The 14353-nt window shown below is 46.7% G+C and overlaps 1 protein-coding gene across 1 annotated transcript; it reads right to left on the reverse strand.

Annotated features, from left to right (window-relative positions):
- Positions 1-2016: 2016 nt before the first annotated feature.
- On the reverse strand, positions 2017-13429 carry GRPEL2 (GrpE like 2, mitochondrial). Its single transcript, XM_040573233.1, has 4 exons — positions 13281-13429; positions 8897-9065; positions 7950-8031; positions 2017-6260 (listed from the first exon to the last, which is right to left on the reverse strand). Exons 1-4 carry the CDS (start codon positions 13355-13357, stop codon positions 5905-5907), a joined length of 684 nt encoding a protein of 227 aa, XP_040429167.1. The 5' UTR covers positions 13358-13429; the 3' UTR covers positions 2017-5904.
- Positions 13430-14353: the final 924 nt, after the last annotated feature.

Below are 14353 nucleotides of genomic sequence, written 5' to 3' on the forward strand. Positions count from 1 at the left end.
CGCAGCCAGCCCAACGCTGAACCAACAGCCTAAAACCGAGCGATCCCTCAGACCACATCAACAGGCCCCGGTGTGGGACCTTCCTGCACAGTGCTGGGCTTCCAAAGTGGCAGAAGCCCACCTTTACTGCCCTCGGGCCAAGCTGCTGTGGGAGCACGTTTTCCCTGTACTCAGTTGGCATGTGGAGGAGGACACGGTGCTCAGCACCTGGCCACGAGGCTGGGCTCTGCTGTGACTCGTACATCATCATCAGCATTTCAAGCTTTTGCTTGTAGTTTCTGCCCTAGGCAAAACAAGGAGCCTGGCAGCAAGACGCTTGTGCCGTGGGGATCCTGTCTGGGAGCCTGCTGCTACCTGGAATACAAAGGCTACCAAAATCTGAGCAAAACCAGGAAGTGCATGTAATTACAGCACCTAGAGCCTGCTGTAGCCAAGGGCTGGCTCTCTACCAAGACAAAATTAAATTTGGGAATCCATCACAGGAGAGGGAAAAGCCAGAACTCACGCAGAGGCTCCCTCTCCCCCAGTCAGGAGCCCCTTTGGAAGTTCGGTGTAGGGGAGCAAACACAATCCCAAAATGCAGGTGTGAACATGGGGGAGACACAGGCCAAGCTCTTGCTGCTGCTCAGCTCCCCTAAAGTTTACAGTGAGCAGTACTGACCCACCAGCACAGGGCAACCACGTTCCCAAAGTTGCTTAAAACACAGCACAGAAATGCATCTGCGTGCTTCAGGTTTTAACAAGCCCTTACTTTATCTGCCCGGATTTCACCATGGCTGAGGGCAACAAGAAATCAGGCTGTACCTACGGCAAAGCTCTGGAGAGCCCGGGTTAGCACAGCTTCTGGTTCCCTGCTGCAGCTGGAAAGGCTGACCAGCCCTGGCTGCAGCCCTTCTGCAGCTCCATGCAGTAAGCAAAACGCTCCTTCTCTTGCTCACACACAAGTGTTTTTTTTTTTTTTTTTTTCCCCAGATGGAGGTGGTTGTGATTTGAAAACTCCCAACTCTCACTGTTGCTGAAGAGAAAACCAGACGAGCCAGAAATTACTAGCACAACAGCAGGTAGCACTATTTCCTGGTCTCGGCTGGTTAGCACACACACAAAGCAATGCAATCACAGCTGCTCCTGGGCAGAATGAGGAAGAGCCTGTATGGTGGGAAGTTGCCTCTACAATCACAAGGGGGTTTTGCTGGCAGATCCTCAGCACAAGGATTTAGGTCTTATCCCAGAAAGGCCATTTATAACGTTCTTTTAAGTGATAAGTGCACAGGGGCATTCAGAGCTTCAGGAAAATGAGGCAAGCAAGGCTTGCTGACATAGCACAACACAAAGAGACTACAGCAATACGAGGAATGGAGGCCAGGCTATCTTTGCAGAGGATGCAGGAAGGGAGAAGAAATCTGCTGCAATCACAACCCTGGAGAGAAAGCCTGTTCTCCCCAACAAAACCCTGAAATCCTAACCCGCTTGTGGATACCATAAGCACTAAAACACGCTGTATATTACACCACTTAAATTGCTGTACAGTATGCTTGCTACCACATGTCACACACAAAAGGAGAAATAAGCAGCAAAACGAAGCTGTGAGGGAAGAGAATGACAAAAATAACACAAGATAACATGTATTTCAACTGTCAGGAGTTCTGCAGAATGAAACACCAAAGGCTGGCAGAGAGCTTTTCTCTACACAGTGGTCTGCGAATGAACTTAACCAGGAACAGAAAGGAAAGCAGGCACAAAGTACCAGAGAATGACAGAAGTGGGCAGTTCATCAGTGCAGAAACCCCTGGCGACTCAACCTGTGTGAGGAAAGATGGCCCACACACGCAAATTTCTTGGAGTCCACCTAAAGGATTGTTCATAAAACGCCGAACAAATGCAGTGGACTGTAGCCCTTACTTTAGACAGGCAGCTAAGGAATAGCTAGAAACCTTTCAATCCACAGTCCCACTTGATTAAAGCAGCAGCCAGAATGAGCAGCAGTTTGGGGAGGGGGGAAAAAGGGAAAGAAGCAACTGCAATTCTTTTTTATTTATTATTATCATTAGCAAATGGACAGTATCTGGACATCTAAAGAAAATCAGCCCTTTCCAACATTAACTCAAATGTTGTTGTCAATTATTTGCACTGCTCCCACACTTGAGTCTTCCTCTTTCATACAGCCAGAACTGTTGGGTAAACACAGAGCACAGAAACACAAAATCGTACAGCATATACAAGTCTCCCACCAATTAAACAGAATTAAGATTTTTGGAGATTAGCAACGCTTTGTTCATTTGACTTTGCAAGTAATATCAAAACATCTTTTAAAATAAAAAAAAAGACAATATTCACAATATAAAACTTAAATACATTTTTTTTTTAAATTTAAAGGACTTCTTATAGCCATTGATTTATCACAGCTGTTCTCTTTCAACAGAAGCTCTGCTGATGAAGCGCTGAGAACTTAAGGTTCACAAAGCAACATTCACATTCTGCACTGCTCCTGGTCAGAGCTAAGACACCAGCACGATATGGCGGGGTCACAGAACAAGGCCAGAGCCCCTGTGCAGCAGGGCTGCCCTCTTTCTGAGAGCAGAAATGCAGGTCCACACATCACCATTGCACGCAGGGGTTATCTAGTCCGCATTCCCAGTTCAGTTCATGGCTGGGTGAACGGAGTGGAAATGAGTAAGAGGTACGCAATACTTCCCCTCCTCCGCTATTCTGTTCCTTTTACAAGCTCAAGAGTCATCGAATAAAGTGACTGGAGAGAAGAAGCTCATGAATCAGACTCCTCTTTGGTGTCACTGCAGAGCACGATGGAACTGCACCAAGGGGAACTCTGTCCCACCGCACTCAGCGTGCGAGCTTTACACAACCAGGGAAGACACGGGAGCTACAATCTGCAAAGGAGAAATTCACTCCATCCTTAGGCAATCTCGTCCACAGTAAGAGAGATCATTAAGTGTGCTTGAAAGGCAAGAGAATCAAATTTTGCTTAGGAAATCTAAATTTTGCGTTGGAATCAAGGTTTGGTTATTTCATTCTCATTTCACAATTGCAATTAAGCAGAAAACTAGGACAAACAACAGTAACAGTATCTATCTCTTTGGTAATTTCTCTAAGTCTCTAAGCAATAGGTACATCTTGCAATAACCATCATAAAAGCCCGATCAGACCCTACAGAAGTTTCATAGATTTTAAAAATTGAGGCAGGAACTGGGAAAAAAGCTTGCCCCAAATTAAACCAGGCCTGTGGGAGGCTCATAAATACTGCATGGGAACCCGATACCTCAGATCTCTGCTCCAGCCATACAACAGTGCCTCACTGAAAGCGGATCCCAGATACAGAAACTGAATCAATAACCTCTTATTACAGATGGAAAGTGTCTGGAGTGCATTTTAGGGTATTTCTTTAAGGCAAAAAAGGGTGAATACTAGCTGAGGTCACAGGCAGGCCTGGCAAGTGGTCCAAAGGTGGACCAAGCAGATGCAGCATACTTTCACAGTCAGGTTGCTCAGTGGGTCAGTATAAAGATGCTTTGTATCCCGTCACTTTTGGCCACACGCTACTTTTATGTCTGGCTCAGATAAGCTGCAGCCTTTCTATGACTGAAAACTACCTGTTATGTGAAATGGCTGTGGTTTTGTTTGGTTTCTTATAACTAACATTTCACATTACAAATTAGTTTCCATAACTAGCTCTCCCCTTGTATTTGCAGAAAGACTCAGCTGATATACCAGGGACTGAAGAGGCAGAGAAGAACCAATTGCTCCAACTGAAGCTACAGTTTCCACAGAACAGGCTGCAGGCAGTCACCAGGCAGAACAGCAAGACTTGCATTGCCACATCACTAATTTCACCTGTTCTCTGCCTCGATTAATAGCATAACCTGGTTACCCAGTTGGTATGTACAGTCAGCAAAGACAATGAGCAGGAAGTCCTTTATATCTCTAAAATTTCCAACAGTGTGATGAAACAAGAGTACTGAACTAGAGCTTTTTCCAAAGTGATCTAGTGCTGCCATGAAGCACTGTTTCAGGGTTGAAGTCTCAAGTACCCCTCTGAAAACCTAGCTACGAGGCACAAAACCGCACTTGTATCCACTACTGAGTCACCCCCATCCAGCTGTCACTAAAGGAGCTTGCATGAAGCATATTCAAAATGTGCATCTTCCTAAAAATTCTGCAGTGACAGCCAATTAGCTGCATGTGCTCTGCATAGAGTCTCTTCACATGCAGGAGTCCTGACAGCTGCTAATTGAAGGCTGCTGTTATCTCGAAGTCCATCACAAAAGGATTATGCAACTGAAGCCTGCAAAGGAATGGGAGAAGAATAAGCTTTCTTCCAAACCAGTGACGGCATCCACCATAAATAAAGAGCTTTTGCAAGTGGATCTCAAAACTGTCAGGCCACAGATCCAATTCCAGAAAGCAAAAAGGCAGGAATTAATGAATCTGTAAGAAATAACCTGAAAACCACCATGCCTGCTTTGCTTTTTACGTAGTGCAAACCACAGCCTGGCTTATATAACTCTTTTGCCACTCTTCTGCTTACTGTTCTCTAAAGGGTTAAATTCTGATCTCACTGGGTGACTGCATCCTTTCAGCTGAGATAAATGGACTCCCAGGCAAAAGGACCACTGGGAAATACATATGGCATACTGTGACAACATGCTTCCAGCTAGGAGGATGGCTTGAGGTCAGCTTTCACTTCCCCTGCCTTCTGCTTCTCCAGCTTTCTTGTCACTGCTGCTAAAATTGTTTCAAGGACACTTGAGACTTTTAGTAGAAATGATTTTTCTCCTTGTGTCAAGAAAAAAAATAAACAGAAGGTTTAATATTTGCTATGACTACACAGAAGTAGAATCTGAATCTGAACTGGAAGTTAGTGTTATCTGAGTACCATTATTGGAGAGCTCCAGAAAATAAAACAGTCTAGATTTCCTACTTAAGGGCACATCTCCATTTTGCCGAAAGCTGCAACAAAGAGCATACAGTTTCAAGTCAAGCTTGAAAGATGCACAAATACCCATCAGGGAAGAGAGATTACTCTCCTATAAAATATACTTTTTGGTTGGAGAGAGATTTGAGAAGAGTTTTCTGGCTCTACCAAGAACCATCACTCCCTGTTTTACCTCAAGGAAACAAGGTGTCAAGCTGAAATTTTACTTGGAGAACAAATACTAACACATTGAAGTCTGATACAACAACTGAATTCTATTTAAAGCTGCATCCCTATTCAACTGTAGCATGACAGAAATTTCATTAATCCAGGATTATTTTCCTGAAATGACGTTAGAAAAAAATTGCCCCCAAATATCAATTCAAGTGATCATCTTGATCCTCATCTAAGGGCTCTGGGGACAAGGGAAGACACCAGAATTAGACCGATAATAATACTCAGTCCTTTGAGCTTTTCCTCTTCTGAGTGCTTTGCAAAGAAAAAGCCTCACCACATTCCTGTGAGGTAGGTCAATAAGTATTATTATACTCCCTTATTACAGATACAGAAACCGAGGCAGAGGAGTTACTTGCCTGAAGGCCACTGCAGGCATCTGTCTCAGAGATGGAGCTGAGAGAGAAGATTCCCTAAATCTCAGAGAATTTCTCTTTCTCTCTCATATCCCCTTCCCTGTACAAGTTTTAATGGAGAAATGAGCAACAGAGAAAGGAGCTATAGTACCACGTTCCTGACAAATAGCAGAACTCCTAGTACTACTCCATGTACTCCAAAAAGGATCATTAAATATACAAGTACCTTATAATTAATGACAAAATGACTGCACACATTATAAAGAAGCCAACGTACAATACAAACCTAGCTTAATAAATAAGTAAAGACATGCAGCTGCATTGTCACTGAGTGCTGAGAGGTCCTCAGCTCCGTCAGGTCCCAGATGCCAAGGAGGCAAGCAGATGTCATTCCTGTGACTCTACCGCCACGCCGACGAGTGCGTGTCTGATAGTGCGACCGTGGAGTTTGTAGCCATCCTGAGTCACCAGTGCTACCGTGCCCGGCTGCATTCCCTCGGCTGGTACGTGGCAGACGATTTCATGGTCATATGGATCATATTTGCCCCCAACAGGGTTCATCTTCTGAAGGCCATGTTTGGCAAATACACTTTGCAACTTGGCCTCTATGAGAGACAGGCCTTCATAGATTTTCTTTAGAGTCGTATTTGGATTACTAGGCTCTGCTTCTTCTGCAGCACTCTCAGCAGTCTTCTCCAAGATATCTGCTACTTCCACGAGGTCCCTGCAGAAACTCTGGATTCCTACACGTACAACGAAGCAAGAAGTACATGAAGAACAATGACTACATAGAGTTACAGTGTCTACAACAGGCACGAAGTCACGGAAGTTTGAAAGCACCATTACAGCTACTAATTGATTTCAACTCTTACTTCAATGAGAGTAGATGGTGCCTTCTGTATCCTGTAGCCAAAGCTTTAGCATTACATGGGTACTATCATGAAGACTCCCCAAATCAAGGTATATGCAGGAAAGGTACATCTATACAGATCAACGATTATTAGTATTATTAGTATCTCACTCCAAGAAGTTCTCGTGACTAAGACTTGTCATTTAGAACACTGTTCCATACCCTCCCGAACAGTCCCACAGTCCTAAATGTTTTGCCAAACAACTCACAGAAATGCCTATACACACAGGGAACAAACAAAATGGGGGGAAATCGATATAATACATGGCCATCCATACGTATATCCACAATTTTATTCATATTCATACGTTAAAATTGCTGTGGAAGGACTGGATAAAATGGTCCTTTAGTTGGTCATGAAAACTGCCATAGTGTCTTTCGTTAGAAAAATATGTTTAGATCATACACATTTCCAGAAACGGTATATTACACAGTGCAGAAATTTCAGGAAAACCAACCTCCCTCAGTTATAATGATGCCATAACTAATTTACTGGAAAGACATACCACGAAAACAGAGGAGAGAAAGAGAAGCAATAGTTCAGTGCTGTCTACACCTGTACATACATGTTCAAACACGCACAGAATGAAGAAGCATGAAGAAGAGGCAACAAAGGAGCAGACAGAAACAGACCAATTACCAACTTGTCTCCTCTTGAACCAGGCTCTGCTTTCATGCTCTACAGCCCCCTGTGCCTCACTCCATGAGCAACTTCTAATAAAAAAACTAATTTTTCTTCAAATCTAAAGCAGGCTGCATATAAAAACTCAGAACTCAAAAAAACTGCAAACCAATAATGCTGATTAACCCAGAACTCAACAGCCATTTTGTAGCACCATGGGTAGAATGGTAATAAAACAACAGCAGCTCTAATTTCAAAGCTACTGGAATTAACTACAAAAAACCCTTCAGATATTCACGTGCTATAGAAAATAATGGTTTCTCATTCTCAGAAATGGTGCTGGCAGAGTGCAATGATTTCCCCCCCTTCACCTGTCTCAGTTGCCAAAGCTACTGATCCAGCTCAGTTCACTGATGCTAAAATGTTTATTATAGAAATGTTTAAGACCATCTGATACAGGAACCTACTACCTTTGTCCCTCACAGGATCTACCTCCTAAAAGACAGAGCAGAAGAGAAGAGGTCATTAAGATAAAACAGGACATTACAACCTGATGAAATTGCTGAGAGTATGAGATACATCCTGCGAGAGCCAATTGTCAGCATACAGAAGAACCTGTAATTTCCATGGAGTCAGTAGAACTACACTCAACTGCACTGGAGCTATTTTATTTAGAAAAGATCACAAAGCAGTCACTGAGATAAAACTGACAGGACACAGCTGGACATATAGAAAAATAGTGAGTAAGCCCAGACACCAACAATCCAGGCGAAACATCGTGCGGACTTTACAGGGGCAGGACAGAGAGGGGAGAGAAAAGCTGCTGAGCAGCATTTTATGCTCAGGTAGGCAGGCAGGCAGGCCACTGCAGTAAACACAGCTCTTCCTCACTTTGCTTACCAAAGAGTTTGGCATCTTCCACAAACTTCTGTGTTCTCCTCCGGACATTCTCAGAATCTGCCAAAGCTTTCCGGTATCGCTCCTGTAACCATGATAGCAAGAGCAGACATCAAACAAGGAGTAAAACTGATTTCCTGTCGAGTTTGCAATCCCTTAGAAACCATTTAAAAATAACCAATTTCACACCAGAAGGTTTGCGCTGGGCTCCAGTGTTTTCATTAGAACAGGCAAACCCAAGCCCTCTCCTACTGATTAATCAGCACAACCGCAACTCCCTCAAAAGACCCAAGTCAAGGCCAGAAGCTTTCAGGGCACAGCTCAGTTGGATGCCGCATTGTCAGGCTGCTGCTTTTTGCATGACTCACTGCGCCTATTGAGACGCTCCTTTCTCTACCAGGCAAGTCTTAGCAACAGATCCGCAACCAGCTGATTTATCACTTGTTGCAGTAGTACTTTCTGGGCAATTACCCTCACAATTGCCCCATGCTTCAGTATTTATTCCTCTCCTTACTCACATTTGAAAGTTCCCTATAAAATGATCCCTTCCATTTCCCTGCTAGATGCCAAAGATAATTTTCCTTCTCAGACAATCTGGGTCCAGCACATTACAACATATAATACTTGTCAGGACAAAGCTCCTGCCATTCCCTCTTCACAGCATTGTCAAAGAACTGACCACAGCCCATCTCTCACATACAGTTTTCCCTGCCAGGATCATACTGTCAGTGTCTTGTTCCCAGGAGCTACTGACAGCTTGTGTTTCTGGGAAAGGCAGACTGTACTCCTTCCACAGCGTACCCTAACACCTAGAGCACTGCTGCTTTGAATGCTGCCAGAGCACAGCGATGACGTTTGGATGTTACAGTGCTTAGAGAAAAAGACAGGGCGGAAAGACAAAGTCGAGGGGACTGAATGAAAGACAGCGGCGCCACCAGCAGCATACTTACAGTTAGATCCCGGACTTGCTCTTCCAATTTGATGGCTTTGTGCTCTAAGGCACAATCAGAAAGGGGATGCTTTGGCTCATCGCGGGGATCTTCTGGGCCACACTCATCTCCTGTACTTCTCTGCTGAGCTGCAGTGCTGAAAACACATGGGGACATCCTGAAGTACAAACTAGTGACAAAAAAAAATAGAAAGTTATGTTACAACATGGTCATAAAGAAAGATTCCTGTTTAGTGTAATTTCTAAAAGGCTCTCTTAAAAAGGTACATAGGATTCTAGATAAGATTTTAGCTCTTTTCAGAAAAGATAGGCAACTAGCACAGAAAACACAGACGGACATTTTGAAAAATTCTTTTATTTTAGGCTCATATCACTACAGAGGCTGTGTGCCACTTCCCTGACGTAACTAAAAAAGAGTCAGGTTTTTACAGGAAAACAAGCTGTTGTTTGCATTTTGCTAACTTCCCAGTACAGATAGTCAATACTGAATGGTAAACTTCAGAAACTTTTTTGCAAGGCAGTCTTGAAAAGGAGCAGGTAGCAGAGAGCTGTTTTAAGAAATATTTTATAAAACTAATGTTCTGAGCAAAATTCTGTAGATCTGTGAATCTGCAGCATTTAATTAGATACATGGGCAGAGCCTCGCCTGCTCCTCTAAGAAGGTAAATTCATGCTGGTACAGCAGGTGAAACTCATCCAGAATGCTGACTCCAGAACTTGCAGGTGAAATTATGAAACAACCAAAGAGTCAGATAATTGCATTGAGCTGTACCAATACTGCCTAGATGCCAAGAAGCTTATTCTATACTGTAACTATCTCACAGGTTTCCCAAAAAATAAATAGCAGAAATCTGGCTAAAAACAGTTTCATCTAAAGATGATCAAAAGCAGTAGGTTAGACACTTTAATAAATAGACAGTGTTTCACTCTGCTTTTCCACAGCGCCCTTCACTGCCACCAACACCGCAGTCGCTCCAGGAGCGAAGCGGAGAGTTTTCACCCCACCTCTCCAGGCAGAGAAGCACCCCCTGCATTTACAGCTGACCTGGACAGCAAAGCCTCAGCCCACCTCCCCCTCACATTTCACACAGGCACAGGGTCTGCAGAAGAAAGCTCAATTTGCTTCCAAGAGCAAACGTTTTAGTATAGTCTTGACAAGGAAGAGCGAGCCTCTCCTTTCTTAGGAGGACCTCAGCTGAGCAGAGCAGGGCTTGCAACACCCCCTGCAACCCAGGGCTTTTACATACACTAAGTACGGATCTAGCTTACAGTGGCAACTGAATGGGACGGGTTCGTGCCCCTTAGTCCAGTACCGATCTGTGCAGCTCCTGCAGAATGAAGGTTCAGGGACCTTCCAAAGGTTCAGGTCCCTTCAGGGACCTGCCAAAAACTACCCCTGCTAAAGCGTTTTGTGTCCAGTGTCCTCAAATAGGTTTGCTGAGAGATCTGATGAGTGCAAGTGCCAGCGCAGAAGAACAGACAACGTGTGGAGCCTGGAGAGATGTGAGAAGGGCAACATGGGGAAAGGAAGAGGCGTCCCTCGTTGGTTGGCAGCGAGGGCTTAGACTGCCTTATCTGTCTGACCAAAGCACACTTTAAGAGATATATCTGCCCAAAGACCACCAAGCGTCTCCTACCACTCCCTGCTTAGTAGCCCAGATGTTCCCTCATTTTATCTTTAATACAAGGTTGCTATACCACCCACAGCACTAATGATAGACTCCCTTTTCCCACTTGAAGACGTTTGTATATACCACTTTTTATTAAGTGGGTACTTGAAACGTGGTCTGTACGCCAAACTGTTCCTTTTCAAAACCATTACATATCCCATACAGACCCGAAAGTGCCTTTACTAAGTGTATTTACTCTGGAGCAGGACGCTCCTTTAAAGAGCCTTCTCAAAAAGCTTCCCAGCCCCTGCAGCTTTGGTCCCAGGAATGCCTTCAGAGGAGAAAGCCCAACATTTTAGCCATGGCTGCAGAGATCTGTTTGGGGCACAACACCCCACCTTGAATGATGTTCGTCTCATTTGTTTTGGTGACTGGTTAACCAGTACTTTTACAAAATTTTAGAAAGTAGTTAAGCCAGAAGTGAGGAAAGAGATGTACCTCTTTTACCATGCCTTCAAAAATCAATGAATGACCTTCAAGCAACTGGAAAGCTTTATTTGTGGGGGGAAATGTGTTCCTGTGGTAAGCATCAACTACAAGCTTTGTCCTTTATCTTCTTGGATTTCATTTAAAGAGCTGCAGGAATGGAAATCAGCCCTGCTTCAGATGAACCGAAGAAGCTGCAATGCAGCTGAGAAAGCAGCCTTGCCTGGCACCTCACAGGTTAGGTACCTGCAGTTTAAAACAAACAAACCAAACCAAAACTATCCAAGAGAGGTAACTCTTCTGCATCCAAGAAGCGAAGCTTACTGTGTCATTTCCCTGTGCAAGTGATTCACATTACAGAAAGGGGTGTGTTTCAGTGTGTAGGAGGAGAGGGGCATGAGCGAGCTGGTGTCTCCACCATGGGGACCTGCCTACGTGAAGCAGAGAGCTGCGAGCATGGACTCCTTTCTCCAGCTGGTGAAACCAAGCCACAAAACACTCCCCCATGCATTGAAATGCCCCGGGTGCCACAGGCTGTTCAGACAAGCCTGCCTTAAAAGTTGGAGGCAAGAAAAAAGAGTCCCAGACTGATTCCAAAGGGAATTCTTAAGGACTATTAGGCAGAATTGAAAATGTTGCTCCATTTACTTCTTCCTTGAGGATGAAAGAAATACACTTCTACCAAGGGCATGTGCTACTTACAGTCTGTCCGCTGCACTGTGCTCTACCTTCTAAGTACAGTCTTGATCACAGTTGCCCTAAAAATAGGCAGGAATCCCACGGGAGGAAGTTGACGCATCCTGAAGTGACAGACATGGGGAAGTCCCAAAGGGTGCGAAAGGATCGTACAACTAAGCTGGTGATTCAAAAAGATTTACAAACTGATGTCACAGAAGGGCGAACAGATAGATGGAGGAGAGACCTTGACCGTAGCCACATGGTTCAAGCCAGTTGTCCTTAAAGATTAGCATTTTAATGATCTCTTTCTGGAGCACGGGCACGATACCCAAACACCCCAAACCCACGCTGTTTCCCCTTCCAACACAAGGATCCTATCCCACCTCTCCCTTAAACTCTCCTTCCTCCTCCCAAATCTGCATGACAAAGCATGCCAGAGCTGAGGTACAGAGCCATCTACACCAGTGTTTGGGAAGAAATCCAATTATCCTCACTCACTGTGCTCTGTCTCATCTGGGAGCGGTGTAAGAGAACACTTTGTGGATTCCTTTTCGATGAAACCTAACAGGAGAACAAGCTACTGCAGCGCACCTTAGCACATGATGACCACAAATTGGCAGCAGACACCCAGACTACAGCCAGTCCAGCGGAAGAAGTCCCCAAAACGTGGACGCCTGGTCCCCACCACCACTTGCCTGCATCGAGCTGCTCCCGCTGGCTGCAGTGCGCACGCAGCCACGGAGCGCCCCTGCACAAAGAGGAGCTTCACGCCGATGGCAGGTTCTGGCTGTTTTCCACCAACAAAGCCCGGTTGGTTTCTGCCAGGAGAAAGTCACACCTCCTTCAGACTTGTTGTGTGCTTTGAGAGGGGCCAAGCAGTCTTCACGCACATGAAAGCACTTGAAAGCGGAAGGACTTTCAGACACATGTCTTCACATTCAGTCCCAAACCCAGCTGTTTCTGTTATGTGCTCTAGAATCGTTTTATTACATTTACATGGCTTCTTTTAGAGAAAAATCTTTAGAATAAACTAACATATGTTTTATCTTTTTTTTTTTAATTGGTTTTCAGCTGCCTGCATTTCATTCAACTAACCAAAGCAACTGCTATGGATCTCACTGCCCTTTTAAAAGCCATATTCCACGGTGTCCAAAAATATGCCTGGACACTCTGTCTAAATATTAACAAAATTAATTTGACTCTCTTCCCAAACCACACAGAAAGAGCTACTATGGCACGGGTACTGTCCCATTACCAAAAACCCGAGGACGCTAAAGATGTGGCACCTCAGCCCGTGAACGAGCGGCCCACAAGTTTGGGTGCGCACGAGTGACCGCCGGGGGGGCACAGGGGCTGCTGCCCGTGGCGCGGCAGCAGGAAACAGCGGCCCGGCGTGACTCGCTGACCACAGGGCCACCTCTCCCTGCGGACAGAGCCAGCCCAGGGAGCGCTCACCTCCTTCCCCTACCCGCACCGGGACCCCTCCGGGCGGCTCGGCGCTCCCCGGGCCCGGTCCCTGTTTCCCCGGGCCCCACCGCGGGCCAGGCCCGGCGCCGCCACCACCACGTCCCGTCCCCTTCCCCGGAGGCCGTGCCCCCCGTGCCCCCGTACCTGCCGAGCCGGGGCGCGCCGAGGGAGAGCAGGGCCCCGAGGCGGCGCCGGGCGGCCGGCAGGGAGCGGGCGGCCATCCTCCGCCGGGCGCCGAGCGGAGCGGGCCCCGCCGCCGACTACAGCTCCCGGCAGCCCCGCGCCGCCCGCCCGGCGCCGCCCCGCGTCGAGGGCGCGGTGTGAGGGGCGGGCGGCGCCGGCCGTGTCGGAACGGCTCGGCACGGCGTGGGGAGGGCGCTGCTGCTCGCCCCCTGCCCCGCGGGTGGGGCCGGGCGCGCTGCGGGCCGCGCCGGGGCCTGGCCGTGAGGGCGGGCGGTGCGTTGTGCTCCCTCGTAGAATCGTTAGGGTTGGAGAAGAGCTCCAAGGTTATCAGGGCCAGCCGGCCCCCTGCTTCCATCACCCACTAAACCATGTCGCTAAGCACCACGTCCAACTTTAAACAGACCCTTCCGCTGCCATCACCCACCAAACCACGTCCCCAGGCACCAGGTCCAACCTTTCCTCGAACGCCCCCAGGGACGGTGACGCCACCACCTCCCCGGGCAACCCGTCCCAACGCCTGACTGCTCTTTTTGGGAAGAAATGTCTCCTCATTTCCAACCTGAACCTCCCTTGGCACAACTTGAGGCCATTCCCCCTAGTCTTACCGCTATTTATCTACCAGAAGAGGCCGACCCCAGCTCCCCCAGCTCCCTTTCAGGCAATTGCAGAGAGGTCTTCCCTGAGCCTCCTCCAGACTGAACAACCCCAGTTCCCTCAGCCACTCCTCACAGGACTTGTGCTCCAGGCCCTTCACCAGCTCCATAGCCCTTCTCTGGACATGCTCCAGGTCCTCGATGTCCTTCTTGTAGTGAGGGGCCCAAAGCTGAACACAGCACTCGAGGTGCGGCGTCACCAGAGCCTCATGGGCAAGGATTGGGGTCTGTAGTCCACCCAAGCAGGAAGGAACTTTTTTTTTTGGCCTCATAATGAATAAACTGGATAATAATAATAATACTAATAATAGTAAACCTTGGCCAAGTGTGCTTTTAACCTCCAAATTGGCAAGCATGGTTTCAAAGTGGTGGTGGAGCAGC

This window comes from Cygnus olor, chromosome 14 (genome assembly GCF_009769625.2).
Source record: "Cygnus olor isolate bCygOlo1 chromosome 14, bCygOlo1.pri.v2, whole genome shotgun sequence".
Classification (NCBI taxonomy): Eukaryota; Metazoa; Chordata; class Aves; order Anseriformes; family Anatidae; genus Cygnus; species Cygnus olor.